General features: G+C 45.9%; 1 protein-coding gene and 1 pseudogene across 3 annotated transcripts; both read left to right on the top strand.

Annotated features, from left to right (window-relative positions):
* Positions 1-1,100: 1,100 nt before the first annotated feature.
* LOC143645513 (cdc42 effector protein 2-like) lies at positions 1,101-4,985 on the top strand (annotated as a pseudogene).
* A 62-nt stretch (positions 4,986-5,047) lies between these two features.
* LOC143646616 (ubiquitin-like protein FUBI) lies at positions 5,048-10,172 on the top strand. Of its 3 annotated transcripts, none has more exons than XM_077115736.1 (4): positions 5,048-5,156; positions 5,432-5,515; positions 5,629-5,773; positions 6,175-10,152. In XM_077115736.1, the coding sequence occupies exons 2-4, from the start codon at positions 5,441-5,443 to the stop codon at positions 7,974-7,976; spliced, it is 2,022 nt and encodes a 673-aa protein (XP_076971851.1). In that variant the 5' UTR covers positions 5,048-5,156; positions 5,432-5,440; the 3' UTR covers positions 7,977-10,152. The 3 variants fall into 3 exon arrangements, with proteins under 3 accessions (XP_076971851.1, XP_076971852.1, XP_076971850.1); XM_077115737.1 differs by lacking the exon at positions 5,048-5,156 and adding an exon at positions 5,161-5,253 and having other exon boundaries at positions 7,863-10,172; XM_077115735.1 differs by lacking the exon at positions 5,048-5,156 and adding an exon at positions 5,161-5,253 and having other exon boundaries at positions 6,175-10,151.
* Positions 10,173-12,844: the final 2,672 nt, after the last annotated feature.

Raw genomic sequence — 12,844 nt, 5'->3', positions numbered from 1 at the left:
CAGGTTGGGACTTAAATGGCCGTGCACATTTCCCCTCTGCTGCTGCAATAAGTAAGTGCCTGCACCTTGGGGTGTCGTCGGGGACCTGGCGTGGGGGGGAGACTGGCATACAGGGAGGGGGGACAGGGATGTGACAGAAATGGGGTGAATGGCGGCGAGGGCAGTGGGCCCGCAGAGCCTGGTGTGTGTGTGTGCGTGTGTGAAGCGGGATGGGCTCTGCTCTGATTTCTTGGGCTGAGTAGAGAGGACCCAGTTCTCAGCCGAGCCTGGTGCTCTGGTGACCCTGAGCAGATCCTGGCCCTCTGCGAACTTCCACTTCTCACTGCACAGGGCTGGGGAGTCCTGAGCCTGGCAGCAGGGGCTCCGGGGACATGAGACTTGGACTGACCCAGCCCCCCACCCCCAAACCCCCACTGTGGCAAAGCAGGACCAGACTCCTGGCTGAGGGCTGCAGAGCATGTGGGGTGCTCCCCTACTGACCCGCCGTGGGCCAAGGGAGGCAGTGCCGTGGCTGGGAGCAGTGGGTGCTGTGGGCAGTGGGCCAGCAGGGGCAGCCTGGACTTAGGGCAGGCTCCATACACCTCCTGCCTCTGGGGTGCTGGTGACTCAGACTAGGTGAGAGGAGAGAGGCAGGTGGGGGGCACCGTGCTTCCAACTTCATCTTCAAGCCACGGCAGTTCTCAGGAAGGATTCCACAGCCCATGGGCCGCGAGATCAGAGATGGAAGGCGAGGCAGGTGGGCATGTCTGTACTTGACCCCACATGACCGGGGCAAAGCAGACCTGGAGGACCTTGGCTCTGATCGAGGCTTCAGGGCTCGAAGTTCCCCTGGTCACAGTTCTTTGATTTCCTGATCTGATGAAAAACTTAAGATTTTTACCTTTAATTGGAAGAGTAATCTGCACAGGATTTTAAAATTCTAGCCATGGAGGGGGTATGGCATGGAAAGTAAAATTCCTATCCTCTCACCCACCCCAGCCTCAATACCCGGAGGTGGCCTCTCAAGTTTCTTAGAGTCTTTCTGGAAATTTCTGTACACATACAACTCCTGTCCCTCGACATTGTCCCAGAGCAAGTAGGTCTGTAACTGGTGGTTCCATATGTCTGTCCGCCTTCATGCGCTGCTGCGGTTGATCCTTACCCAGCATGACTGGAAACATGTGGCCAGGAAGCTGAGGGGACCCCGTCCCCCCGGCTGTGCCTTTGCAGGCGTGTCAGTGTAGGGAGGAGCTGAGCCTGGGAGGGAGGGAGGTGCGGAGCCGCCGCAGGTGTTTCTTTTACTGAGCGCGGCTCATGGCCGCGTTCAGGTTTTGCTTTTCACCTTTTGAATCTGTGAGAAGATAAGCAGGAAAAAGCAAAAGGCGCTGGTGGTGGCACGTCCAGCATTGCTGGGCCGGGGTTCGAGTCCCCGTGGCGTCTCTGCTTCCTTCCAGCTCCTGCTCCAGGCCCTTCCACCCCATCAGGGACTTCACAGCCCCCGGGAAGGAGGCGTCCTGAGGCAATGCACCCTGACACTCCCACCCCCAGCCTCCTGCTCCACTCTCCTCCTTCATCCTCACCAGGGCCCTGGTTAGGGTGAGAATGGGGCAGGAACACAGGCTGGGCTTTAAGGGCACTTGCTCTGCCCCCAGCCATTTGCAGCTGTGGCCCAAGCCTAAGAGAAGTTCCCCAGCCTCAGGCTCCAGTAGGGGAACGTGCTCTGATCTCCAGCGAGCTCAGGCAGGTCCAGGGTTTCCTCCCTCAGACTCGAAGATTTTCCTCTGCCCCTCCCCTACACTGCTCACCCCTGTCCCCCCCAAAAAATCAGAGGATCCCAAACCATTTTATCGGCCACCAAGCTGATACTGTCTGCACCTAGGAACAGGGCTGCCTGAGATCCAGGTGGATCCCAAAATTCCCCAGGTGCCCCGGGCCATTGCCTTAAGGAACAGGGGGAAAGCAAAAAGGGGGTGTCCAGGGAGCTTTGGCCAACAGGGCCTTCTCTCACAGTAGGCTGTGGGTCCCCTACCTTGTAAAGCCCGGTTAGGTCACCAACCCTGTGGGGTCCCCCAAGTCCCCACCCTGCCCAAATTCATCATATTTGTTTCAGGACATCACCAGTCCTCCAGGGAGAGCTGGGCTGGGGACAAGATACCAAACCCAGACTAAGCCTGAGGGCAGTCAGGGGGGGTGCAAAGTGAGGGGAACCCCAAGATAGGAAGCTGGAAAGCAGGCAGCCTTTGCTGAGAGAACCCCTTTGAAGAGTCCTGGCCCCATCTCCTGAACTGATGACAGCCGCTCACCATCATCTGCAGTCCCTTAGCCTTTTGAAAGTTCTGGAGCCTGAACATCCCCCTCTGTGGCTAGCGTTGCTGGTGAGGGGGTGCGAGGACGCAGCTTGGGTGCCGAGGTCATCGTGTCCCCAAGGTGCCCATCTATCTGAAGTGCGGCAGCCACCAGGGCAAGACGGAGAAGCTGAGGGACCTGCTGTCCTTAAACATGATCAACCCGCCGCTCAGCAACTTCTGCCACACCACTCACATCGGCAGCGCTGACATGTTCAGCGACATCTTCTTCCTGCAGAGCAAGTTCCACCTGTTGCCAGGGATGGCAGAACAGGGGCCCAAGTAGGATGGCGTCTTTGAGCTCCCCTTCGAGTTCACCTGCAACAACAATATCAGGAGCTCCCCAACAGGCTAGCCCCTCTGCTCGAGAACACTATCTCCCTCCCAGGCATGGGGGAGGGGGTCCAGGCCCCACCCGAGCCCACTCTCCTTCACCTAGAGATCCTTCAGCTCTCCCTGGAGTCCTCTCCACTGCCCTCCCTGCAGGAGGCAGGGAGTGTGGCAACTGGAGGACTCTGGAGCGCTTACCTTGGCCATAAAGGGCTGACCCCTGAGTCGGAAGCCGAGGAGCCCTTCCTGTCCCATGCCAGCTCCCTGCTCTCCCTGCACGTGGACCTGGGGCCTTCCATCCTGGACGACGTCCTGCAGATCATGGACCAGGACCTGGCTCGTGTGCAGATCCCCACATAGAATCCACAGCTGGCCAGGCTGGGATCCAGGCCGGAATGAATGCTGAAGGCAATGTGTAGACACAGCTCTGGTCGGGGAGTCAGGATCCCAGGGTATACCTGTGTGGTTGCTGCTGACAATTTCTCATGTATAGCCTTGATTATCCTCCTTCCCATCCTCATCCCATGGGCAGAGGGCACCTCATTGCTTCCCCTTAACAATCCACTGAGGACACATGCAGGAAGGGTTGGCCAGAGTGTCCTGAGTATCTGGGGACGGACACCAGTTGCTGCTCCTCCTTACCCCAGATCCCTTGGATAAAGGTTCTGCTGAAATAGCCTTCTCTTTTCCCCTCCTGGTTTACTATGTGCCAGACATTGTTCTAAATGATTTGTAAATATTAACTTGGTTCTCATAACAAGTTCTCCATTAATTCTATTCTCAGTTCAGAAAAGTGAGATTCAAGTGAGTGACAAAGATTATGTAAGCTGTCCAATGACATACAGGTTATAAGCGATGGAGGTGAGATTTCCACCCGGCCTGGTTCCAGAGTGGGAACCGTAATACCAGGTCAGGTTCAAATTTCTCATTAATATTTGGGCGACAGGGGTGAAAACAACCCAGGTGCCCATCAACAGATGAATGGATAAACCAAATGTGATGAAGCCATACAATGGAGCGTTATTCCACCAAAAAAGTGAAGTGCTGGGCACATGCTACGACATGGATGAACTTTGACGACATGGATGAACTTTGAAGACATCATGTTGAGTGAGATAGGCTGGACACAGGCGGACAAGTATGATTTCTTTTATGTGAAATACTTGGGAAAAGCAGATTTATGGAGACCAAAAGCAGAATGCTGGTTGCCTGGGGTGAGGCGAAGGGAAAATGGGGAGTTGTTGCTCAATGAGTATGAGTTTTGCTTGGGGACAATGAGAATAATTGGAGATGGATATTGGTGAACATTACCCAGTACGGTCAGTGTAGTTAGTGTCAAAGAATTGTCCACTTAAAATGATTGAAATGATTTTTATGTTATGTGTATTTTTACCACAATTAAAAATAAATATATTTTTAATTAAAAAAGGACTCATACATAAATTAAAAAAACAATAAATAAATAAATAAAAAATTTTAAAAAAGGAAGTCAGTCAAAAAATAAATAAATAATTTTTTTAACCTTTCTGGAAGAAGCTTTTCCCAGTTTTACTTTTAGGGTAACACCCAGACACCATGCTAAGTTAGTGTCATATATAGTTCCTTTAAGACCACAACAATTTTGCAGGGTAGTAATTATTTGTATTTCGCTTTACATTAAAAGAGCGGCTCACAAAGTCTAAGTTGCTGAGCCGGGATTCAGATCTAGATTTTCCCTACAATCTACCCCACAACCCACTATCCTCTTCGAGCATGTCTCTGTCCAACACAATATTCCACAGTGCTGGACTAGGTCGGAGGATTACTAGGAAGAGGAGCTGAAAAGCGGAATGGGCTGGAGGTCCCAGGCTCTGGGATCCCACCAAGCTCGGGATGTGACCCTGGGCAGTGAGTGTCCCCTTCTGCCCCCTCCCAGGCCTAAGAGAAATGAGGGAGCAGAATGCAACGTGCGGGCTTTTCCAGGTGGGGCCACCTAGGACCTTCCCCTTTTGGGCAGCCACCCCGACATCTTGGAGGCGCCCGAAGTCCCGCCGTCTGTATCGTGCACACCGGGCCACACGCCAGTCCTGTCGGTGCCTCAGCAGAGATGTCCACCTCGGATGAGAAACCGAGGTTCTCGCGGAGGACTCGTTGCTCTGAGGTCCCGACAAAAATAGCTGGGCTTCCTCCCCGAGTGCTAGGCTAAGCCGCTCTCATCAACCACGGCGACCTACAGCCAGGGAGGGAGTTTGCTTGCCAGCGCCGAGGAACAAGCCCGAGTACTGAGGGGCCACCTTGGCCGCGCGCTCCAAGACCTACTCGCACGCCCGGGCCGGTGACGACGCCTGCGCACACCGCGAAGGGGCGTGGCGGGAACGGGTGGGGGCGTGGCCTCGGCCGAGCGCGAGGGGCGGCGCGGGGCAGTGACGCAATGCGCCCCTAGCGGCGGGTGTCTTTGCGTTCCCGCGCCGTAGCCTCCGGATTCCGTTTCCACGGCTACGGCGGCGGGACGCAGTGTTCCAGGTAAGATCCGGGTGGAAAAGTGAAACTTGAAACCCGAGGGACGGAAGGCTGCAGAGCTCTAGGGAACGGGGAAGCAGGGACAGACCCGGGCGCTGCGGTAGGCTTGCTCCGCCCCTCACGTCCCCCTCCTGCGGGCTCTGGTCATCTGTACCCCGCGATGCCCCTAAGATGCTCTCCCACCCACAAGCGCCTTTCGGCCCTGTGAACCGTCCTGCGCTCCCACACCTCTGTCCCCGCCTCTGCCAGCTGCTGACTTCACCCTTCTCTGTCCTCAGGTCGCCGACATGCAGCTGTTTGTCCGCGCCCGGGAGCTGCACACTCTTGAAGTGACTGGCCTGGAGACGGTTGCCCAGATTAAGGTACCGATAGCAGTACATCCCCGAGCATTCCTATGCCCTCCGTCCTTTTGCCTGTTCCCCTGTGGCTTTCCCAGGGGAAAGCCTTTTCCCTGGACTCTTCCTTCTTTTCCTAGGCCCACGTAGCCTCACTGGAAGGCCTTCCCACTGAAGATAAGGTCGTGCTTCTGGCAGGCTCGCCCCTGCAGGATGAAGCCACTCTGGGTCACTGTGGGGTGAAAGCCTTGACTACTCTGGAGGTAGTAGGCCACATGCTAGGAGGTGAGTGGGGCTCCAGAGGCTCCAGACTGGTGCCCAAAGAATAGTCGTAACCCTTAGACTTATTATTTGTCCATTTGTTTGTCCTTCACAAAGTCTTACATTTTTTGCTTTCTTTCACCATTTCTAAATATCAGCTGATATCACATTAAAATTCGGTGCTCTGACTTTTCTTGGAAAAAAAAAAAGATGGGGGAGTGTAAGATGTGGTAACATTGGACCTGTGTTCCCACATACCAATAATCTGCTTCAACCCAATATAGGCTGTCCCCCTTAGAATCCTCTACAGTAGTTTGCTACAGTCCCCACCCCTCCCTGTTGCACTTCAAAACCATTGTCAGTTACCATTTATCATCAAGCTTGTGCTGTTCTCTCTCTTTTTCTACCTATGTCTCTATCAAAAGTGGGAAAACGAAAGATGGATCAAGAGCTTCGCATGTTTCAAGAAAAGTGGGAGCGAGCATATTTCTTTGTGGAAGTAAAGAATAGCCCTATGTGTTTAATATGTAACCAAACTTTGTCTGTGTCAAAAGAATACAACTTAAGACGCCATTATGAAACAAACCATAGTAAGAATTTTGAGTGCTATACAGGAAAGATGCGTGATGAAAAACTTAATGAATTAAAAAAAGGATTAAATTTTTTGCAGCATTTATCATCACATACAAATAAAATAAGTGACGCTGCTGTGAAATGCAGTTATATAATAAGTGAAAAAATTGCCCGAGCATCAAAACCTTTTACAGATGGTGAATTTATAAAAGAATGTCTATTGAGCACAGCTGAAATCATGTGTCCTGAACAGAAACAAGCATTTGCACACATAAGTCTAACTGGAAACACGGTTGCTCAGAGAGTAAAAGATATGGCTGAGAACTTACAGGACAAGTTGCGAGAAAAAGTAAAATCGTTTGTTGCATTTTCTATTGCAATTGATGAGAGCACATATATAAATAACACGAGCCAGTTAATTATATTTATTCGAGGTGTCGATGAGAATTTTGAGATCACTGAAGAACTTTTGGATCTGGTACCCATGACAGATCCAACATCTGAAAATGACTTATTTTGGTATGTTGAGAAAAGTCTTGAAAAGTTTAACATTGACTGGTCAAAATTAGTAAGTGTGACCACAGATGGTGCACCTGCGATGGTCTGTGATGACGTTGGACTTGTTGCAAAGCTTAACTCCAAGCTCAAAATGTTTCACAAGGATGCAGAACTTAAATCCATTCACTGCATCATCCACCAGGAATTGTTTTGTGCTAAAAAGTTAAAACTAGAACATGTCATGGATGTAGTCATTAATACGGTGAACTGGATACGTTCCCGTGGCTCGAACCACAGACAGTTCCGTGCTTTGCTTGGTGAATTGGATGCACAGTATGGTACTCTCCTTTACTATACAAAAGTCAGGTGGCTTAGTCGTGGTGTGGTGCTGAAGAGATTTTTTGAGCTGATAAAAGAGATAGATTTGTTTATGTCATCCAAGGGAAAATCCCTTCCCCAGCTCACCAATGATGAGTGGGTCAGAGACCTGGCCTTTTTGGTTGATATCACAAGCCATATAAACACTTTGAATGTTTCTCTACAAAGGCGTTCCCAAGTAGTTACACAAATGTATGATCTGGTTTGCTCTTTCCTAGTCAAGCTGAGTCTCTGGGAAACTCATTTGGCCGTACATAATCTGGCCCACTTTCCAACACTGAAATCAGTTTCCAGAAGTGAAAGTGATAGCTTGATCTACATCCCAAAAATTGTAGAGTTGAAGACTGAATTCCAAAGAAGGTTCTTTGATTTCAAACATTATGAAAATGAGCTCATATTGTTTAGCTCGCCTTTCTCAATTGACATTGATAATGTTAATGAAGAATTACAAATGGAAGTTATTGAACTACAGTGTAATACAGTTCTGAAAACAAAATATGATGACGTTGGGATACCAGAATTCTACAAGTATCTTGGCAAGAGTTACCCTAAATATAAAAAACATTGTGCAAAGATTCTGTCCATGTTTGGAAGTACGTATGTCTGTGAACAGCTCTTTTCTGTTATGAAATTGAGTAAAACTAAATTTCGCTCCCAATTAAAGGATACAAGATTGAATTCAGTGCTACACATTGCAACTCGGAATATGAGACCTGACATTGACATCTTGGTGCAGAAGAAAAGGTGTCAAGTTTCTGGTTCAAAGTCAAAGGAGTAACAGATTATGAAAGGAAATTTTTATAATTAAAGATTTCTATTTTTCGATGAGTATTTTTAAATTTTAACTTTGAAATATCCAGTATTGTAAATTTTGTATATTACGTACCTGAACCATGGTTCAATAAAAAGATTAAGTTCGGATGCTTTTTTGGTGACATTTGTTTTTTCATATTCTGCCTGCTGCACTTTTTTTCTTTTATTTTTTATTAGATAGAGAAGTTGTAGGTTTATAGAACAATCATTCATAAAATACAGAATTCCCATACACCTCCCCACCATTGGTGAGGAAAATTTGTTACAATTGATGACAATTTTTTTGCAGTTCTGTTTTTTAACAGTAGTTTCATTTGTTACAATTGAAAGAATATTTAATTAGTACTATTAGCTGTTGTCCATAGTTTAAACCTAGGGGTATTTTTTCTCCTTATTCCCAACCTATTATTTTTTTCTTCATGCATGTCTTTATTTTATTACTCATCTACCCATACATAGAATAAAGGTGATTGTACTTGTTTTTGCAACCTACTTGGCTACCCAAACTCAAGGTTTGAGATGCCTGTCTAGTGGACTCAATTGCCTTAATTAGTTTTTATGTCTTTTTATTTGTCTCAAGACAGAGAGAGACTGTCACCTGCTGTCTTGAGTAAAATGTGCCTGAGCTTTAGAATTTCTCTGGGTCCTTGGGCCAAGTTGTGCCATTTATAAATTTATGGCCTAGTGCCAAATTAATCCTTTATTGCCTGCTTTCCAAAAATGGATCTGGGCCCTTTAAATATCTTTCATCTGCCAGCAGGCATGATGTTACAGTTTGTCAGTAGAGGGCACTGGAAAGACATTACAAGGTAAAGAGGTTTTCCTTTTCCAGCACCAGGTTCCTGCAGCATGTGAGAGCCAGCACATTCCTCCAGGTTCCCTCTTTATGCCGTTTTGTAATGGAGTCCCTCTGGTGAGTAAGCTTTCTCCAGTACTCTAGAGGACTGGTTTCCAACAAGATCTGCCAGTGCAATGCACAATTTTTTGTTATTCTGTAAGTGTGGACCATGCCCTGTCCACAAGGTCTGGATTTCAGTCCTGAGGTGGGCAGTCACTTCCTGGAAGGACGCTCAACCTCTGCCCCACGTATAGTGGCTGCTCCTAATAGTGCTATTTCTGTATTCTTTAGATTTCTCTTTACTTCATACTGCCCAATTCCTCTACCCCAATCCTCTGTTGTAGTTAATAATTATTTATATTAAATCATCTGTCAAATTACTGTGTGGTGATTATATATATAGAGAACAGAATGAGCATATATTAAGGATGTTTGCGTTTCTTTCTTGTAATTTTTTTAATTAATAAAAAATTATTTTAAAAAATTACTGTGTGGTTTCTCTCCTGATCACACCCTATTACAAGCCCTATTTCTTATCCATCTCTGGGTCCCCCCAAAATAAGAATATTTGGATTCTTGGGACAAATGTCCACATACACAGGCTTTTGCCTTTTTCCCTGGGCCACTGGGGCACCTAATAAACCCATAACATTTAATTAGGCTTGCAAATTGTTATGTTTAATAGTTTTAACTCATCACTGTTAACCTCACTTTTAAGCAAAACTGATACTAGGTAAAAAAAAAAAAAGGACTGGGACAATTCAACAAATGTTTATTGAGGACGTGCCACGTGCAGAGTATTCTAAAATCAGGCCAGTTCCTTCACTTGTTTATTCAGTGATCTGAGCTGGTCACCTTGCCACTCTAAGCTTCACCTTCTTCATCCGTAAAATGGAGTTGTTACCACATGGATTAGTTATTTATTGCTGCATAAAAGTTACCTCAAAACGTAATGACTAAACTGTAAAGAACACCTAGGACTATATATGAAATTCTACAAGGGTTCCATGCACTAGGATTGCTTTCCAGAAACCTACAACATCCCAATGGTTTTCTAGACCAGATAAGCCCTGAATGAAGAGGGGCCAGCCTCTCTAGAACATCAACTAGTTCTGTCCCCCTAACCCGTATTATCAACAGCCCCTTTCAACATGAAAAATGTTAGAATGTGAATAGCCCAAATACCCCTAAAGAGTGGGAGAAAGATCAAAGAAGGTGGAGTTACACAGAGAAGGTGGGGTTTAACAAATGTGTATGAGTGCTGAATCATTATACTGATTTTTTTTTTTAGTCTCTAGTGTCTTGGAGCAACTAGTAGTAAAAACATAAAATTACGGAATTGTAACCCATACCAAACTCTGAAATCTGTTCTGCAACTGATTGTTGCAAAGTGCTTTGAAATTAATTGCTTTTTTGTATATATGTTACTTTTCACAAAAAAGAAAAAGTCAGTTGTGATGAATGCACAGCTATATGATGATACTGTGAACCATTGATTGTACACTTTGGATGATTACATGGTATGTGAGTATAAAAGATTTCAATAAAACTGCATTAAAATTTTAAAAAAACCACTATGATAAAAAAAATGTACTGGCTAAAAACAAAAGAACTCAACATGGTTTCTGAGAGTCATAAATCTGGGAGTAGTTTAGCTAGGTGGTTCCAATTCAGGGTCTCTCAAGAGGTTACAGTCTAATTATTGGCTGGGTGTTCAGTCATCTGAAGTCTTCACCGTAACTAACAGATCTGTGTCCAGGGTGACTTATTCACATGGCTGTTGACAAAAGGCCTCAGTTCCTTGTTACCTGGGCCTCTCCATAGAACTTCTCATGACATGGTAGCTGACTTTCCCCAGAGCCAGTGATCAAACAGAAAGAACACACTGAGGATGGATACATTATTTTTACAACTTAATGCTGGGTGTGCTGTACCATCTCTTAGGTTATATTCTATTGGTCACATAGGTCAACCCTGATACAATGTGTGGGAGGGAATTAAACAAGAGTGTAAATACCAGGAAGTAAGAATCATAGGAGCTGTCTTGGAAACTGCTTACCACACCAGATATCATCCATGGGAGAATTAAGCTCAAAAGGATAAATATATAAAAGCATCTCCTGGTACAGTAACACACGCAGTGGTAGTACATCTGATTCTGAGACAAATGACTAAGCTCTGGTTGCAGATGCCCAGAGACTTATAAGCAAACAAGTTCCTGTATTTCTTTACTCATTTAAAGTATTTACCGGATGGCTAAACTAAACCAGTCATGTGTGGGCTGGGGGAGTTGGTAGTGAATAAGTGCATCATGATCTTTGCACTCTGTGTAGGAACTCTGAGGAGGTCTGGCTTTATAAAAACCTCACAGTTTACCCTGAAGCTTAGTTGCTCAAAACAACCATTTTATTTTGCTAATCAATACTTTGTGGATCAGGAATTTAGAAAGATCTTGGCTAGGTAGCTCTTGGAGTTTGTCACATGGTTGCAGTCAAGGGGTCTGCTGGGCTCTAGTCAATCTGAAGACTCATCTGAGCTGATGTCTACGATGGAGCGCTCACGTGGCTACCAGCTCAGATGCACAGTGGATGACCTCTCCAGCATGGCAGCCTCAAGGCAGTCAACAGCAGAATCTGAAGCAGTTGATGCTTCTGTCCTCTGAAAACCTTGCCTTTGCCTTCCTCCTACCACCCTGGCTGCTCTTTCTTAGGCTCCTTTGTGGTTTCTTTTCACCTGCCGACTTCTAAATGTTGGAGCTCTGCTCTTCTCTGTCAAAACTCCTTCCCATGGTGCACTTTCCTCCAATCTCCGACTTTAAATTATCATCAATATGCTACTAATTCCCAAACTTTATAATCTCCAGCTGGACCGCTCTCTCCTAACCCCAAAACTGAACTGCTGGTTTTCCAAAATCTGTTACTACCACTATTCATGGAAGCTCCATCGTCCTGTTTAGGCCAGAAATTTTGCAGCTATCCTTGCTGCCTTCCTTCCCTAAAGACTAGAGCCACTGAAAAGCATCCACTGGGTTTAAAGCCTGGAGTCTTTGGAGAACTTCGGGGGGCCTATTTGGTGGTATGATTGGGGCATTATCAAGTCTGACAATTTTTGAAACCAGTAGCCCCTAGGCCAGATAAGTCCTGAAACCCAGAAGGGCCAGCCTCTCCAGAACATCAGCTAATTCATCCTCTTATCCCATAATATTTTTAAAAATATTTTTATTGATAAAACTTAACATACAAAAAAACCCCCAAAACTTAACATACAAATATTAACATATAAACATTCCATACATGGTGTACAATCAATGGCTCACAATATCATCATAGTTGTGTATTCATCACCATGATCATTTTTATTTTTTTATTTTTTATTTTTTTTACCATGATCATTTTTTAGAACATTTGTGTCACTCCAGAAAAAGAAAGAAAATAGAAGAAATTCATACATACCATCCCCTTTACCTCTCCCTCTCATTGACCACTGTTATTTCCATTTAACCAATTTATTTTAACCTTTGTCCCCCTTATTATTAGTTTATTTTTATCCATATTTTTTACTCACTGTCCATGTCCCAGATAATAGGAGCATCAAACACAAAATTTGCACAATCACCACCCTCTCCCTCTCTACGTGGGACATGACTCCCAGGGGTGTGGACCTTCCTGGCAATGTGGGACAGAAATCCTAGAATGAGCTGGGACTTAGCATCAAGGGATTGAGAAAACCTTCTTGACTAAAGAGGGGGAAGAGATAAATGAGACAAAATAAAGTGCCAATGGCTGAGAGATTTCAGAGTGGAGAGGTTATCGTGGAGGTTATTCTTATGGATTATATAAAGATCATTTTTTTAGTTAAGATATATTGGAGAGGCTGGAGGGAAGTGCCTGAAAATGTAGAGCTGTGTTCCAGTAGCCATGTCTCTTGAAGATGATTGGATAGTGATACAGCTTTCGAAATGTAACTGTGTGATTGTGAAAATCTTATGTCTGATG

Source organism: Tamandua tetradactyla, chromosome 9 (genome assembly GCF_023851605.1).
Source record: "Tamandua tetradactyla isolate mTamTet1 chromosome 9, mTamTet1.pri, whole genome shotgun sequence".
NCBI classification, from domain to species: Eukaryota; Metazoa; Chordata; class Mammalia; order Pilosa; family Myrmecophagidae; genus Tamandua; species Tamandua tetradactyla.
Note: the sequence above shows the minus strand (reverse complement) of the source record. Positions and strands in the feature narration are given on the sequence as shown.

What these genes read in the sequence shown, in the direction of transcription:
- LOC143646616 (XM_077115736.1), top strand. Translation starts at nt 5,441, where the DNA reads ATGCAGCTGTTTGTCCGCGCCCGGGAGCTGCACACTCTTGAAGTGACT. An exon ending in AGACGGTTGCCCAGATTAAG is followed by an intron (nt 5,516 to 5,628) that starts GTACCGATAGCA and finishes TTCTTTTCCTAG; the next exon opens with GCCCACGTAGCCTCACTGGA. An exon ending in AGTAGGCCACATGCTAGGAG is followed by an intron (nt 5,774 to 6,174) that starts GTGAGTGGGGCT and finishes CTCTATCAAAAG; the next exon opens with TGGGAAAACGAAAGATGGAT.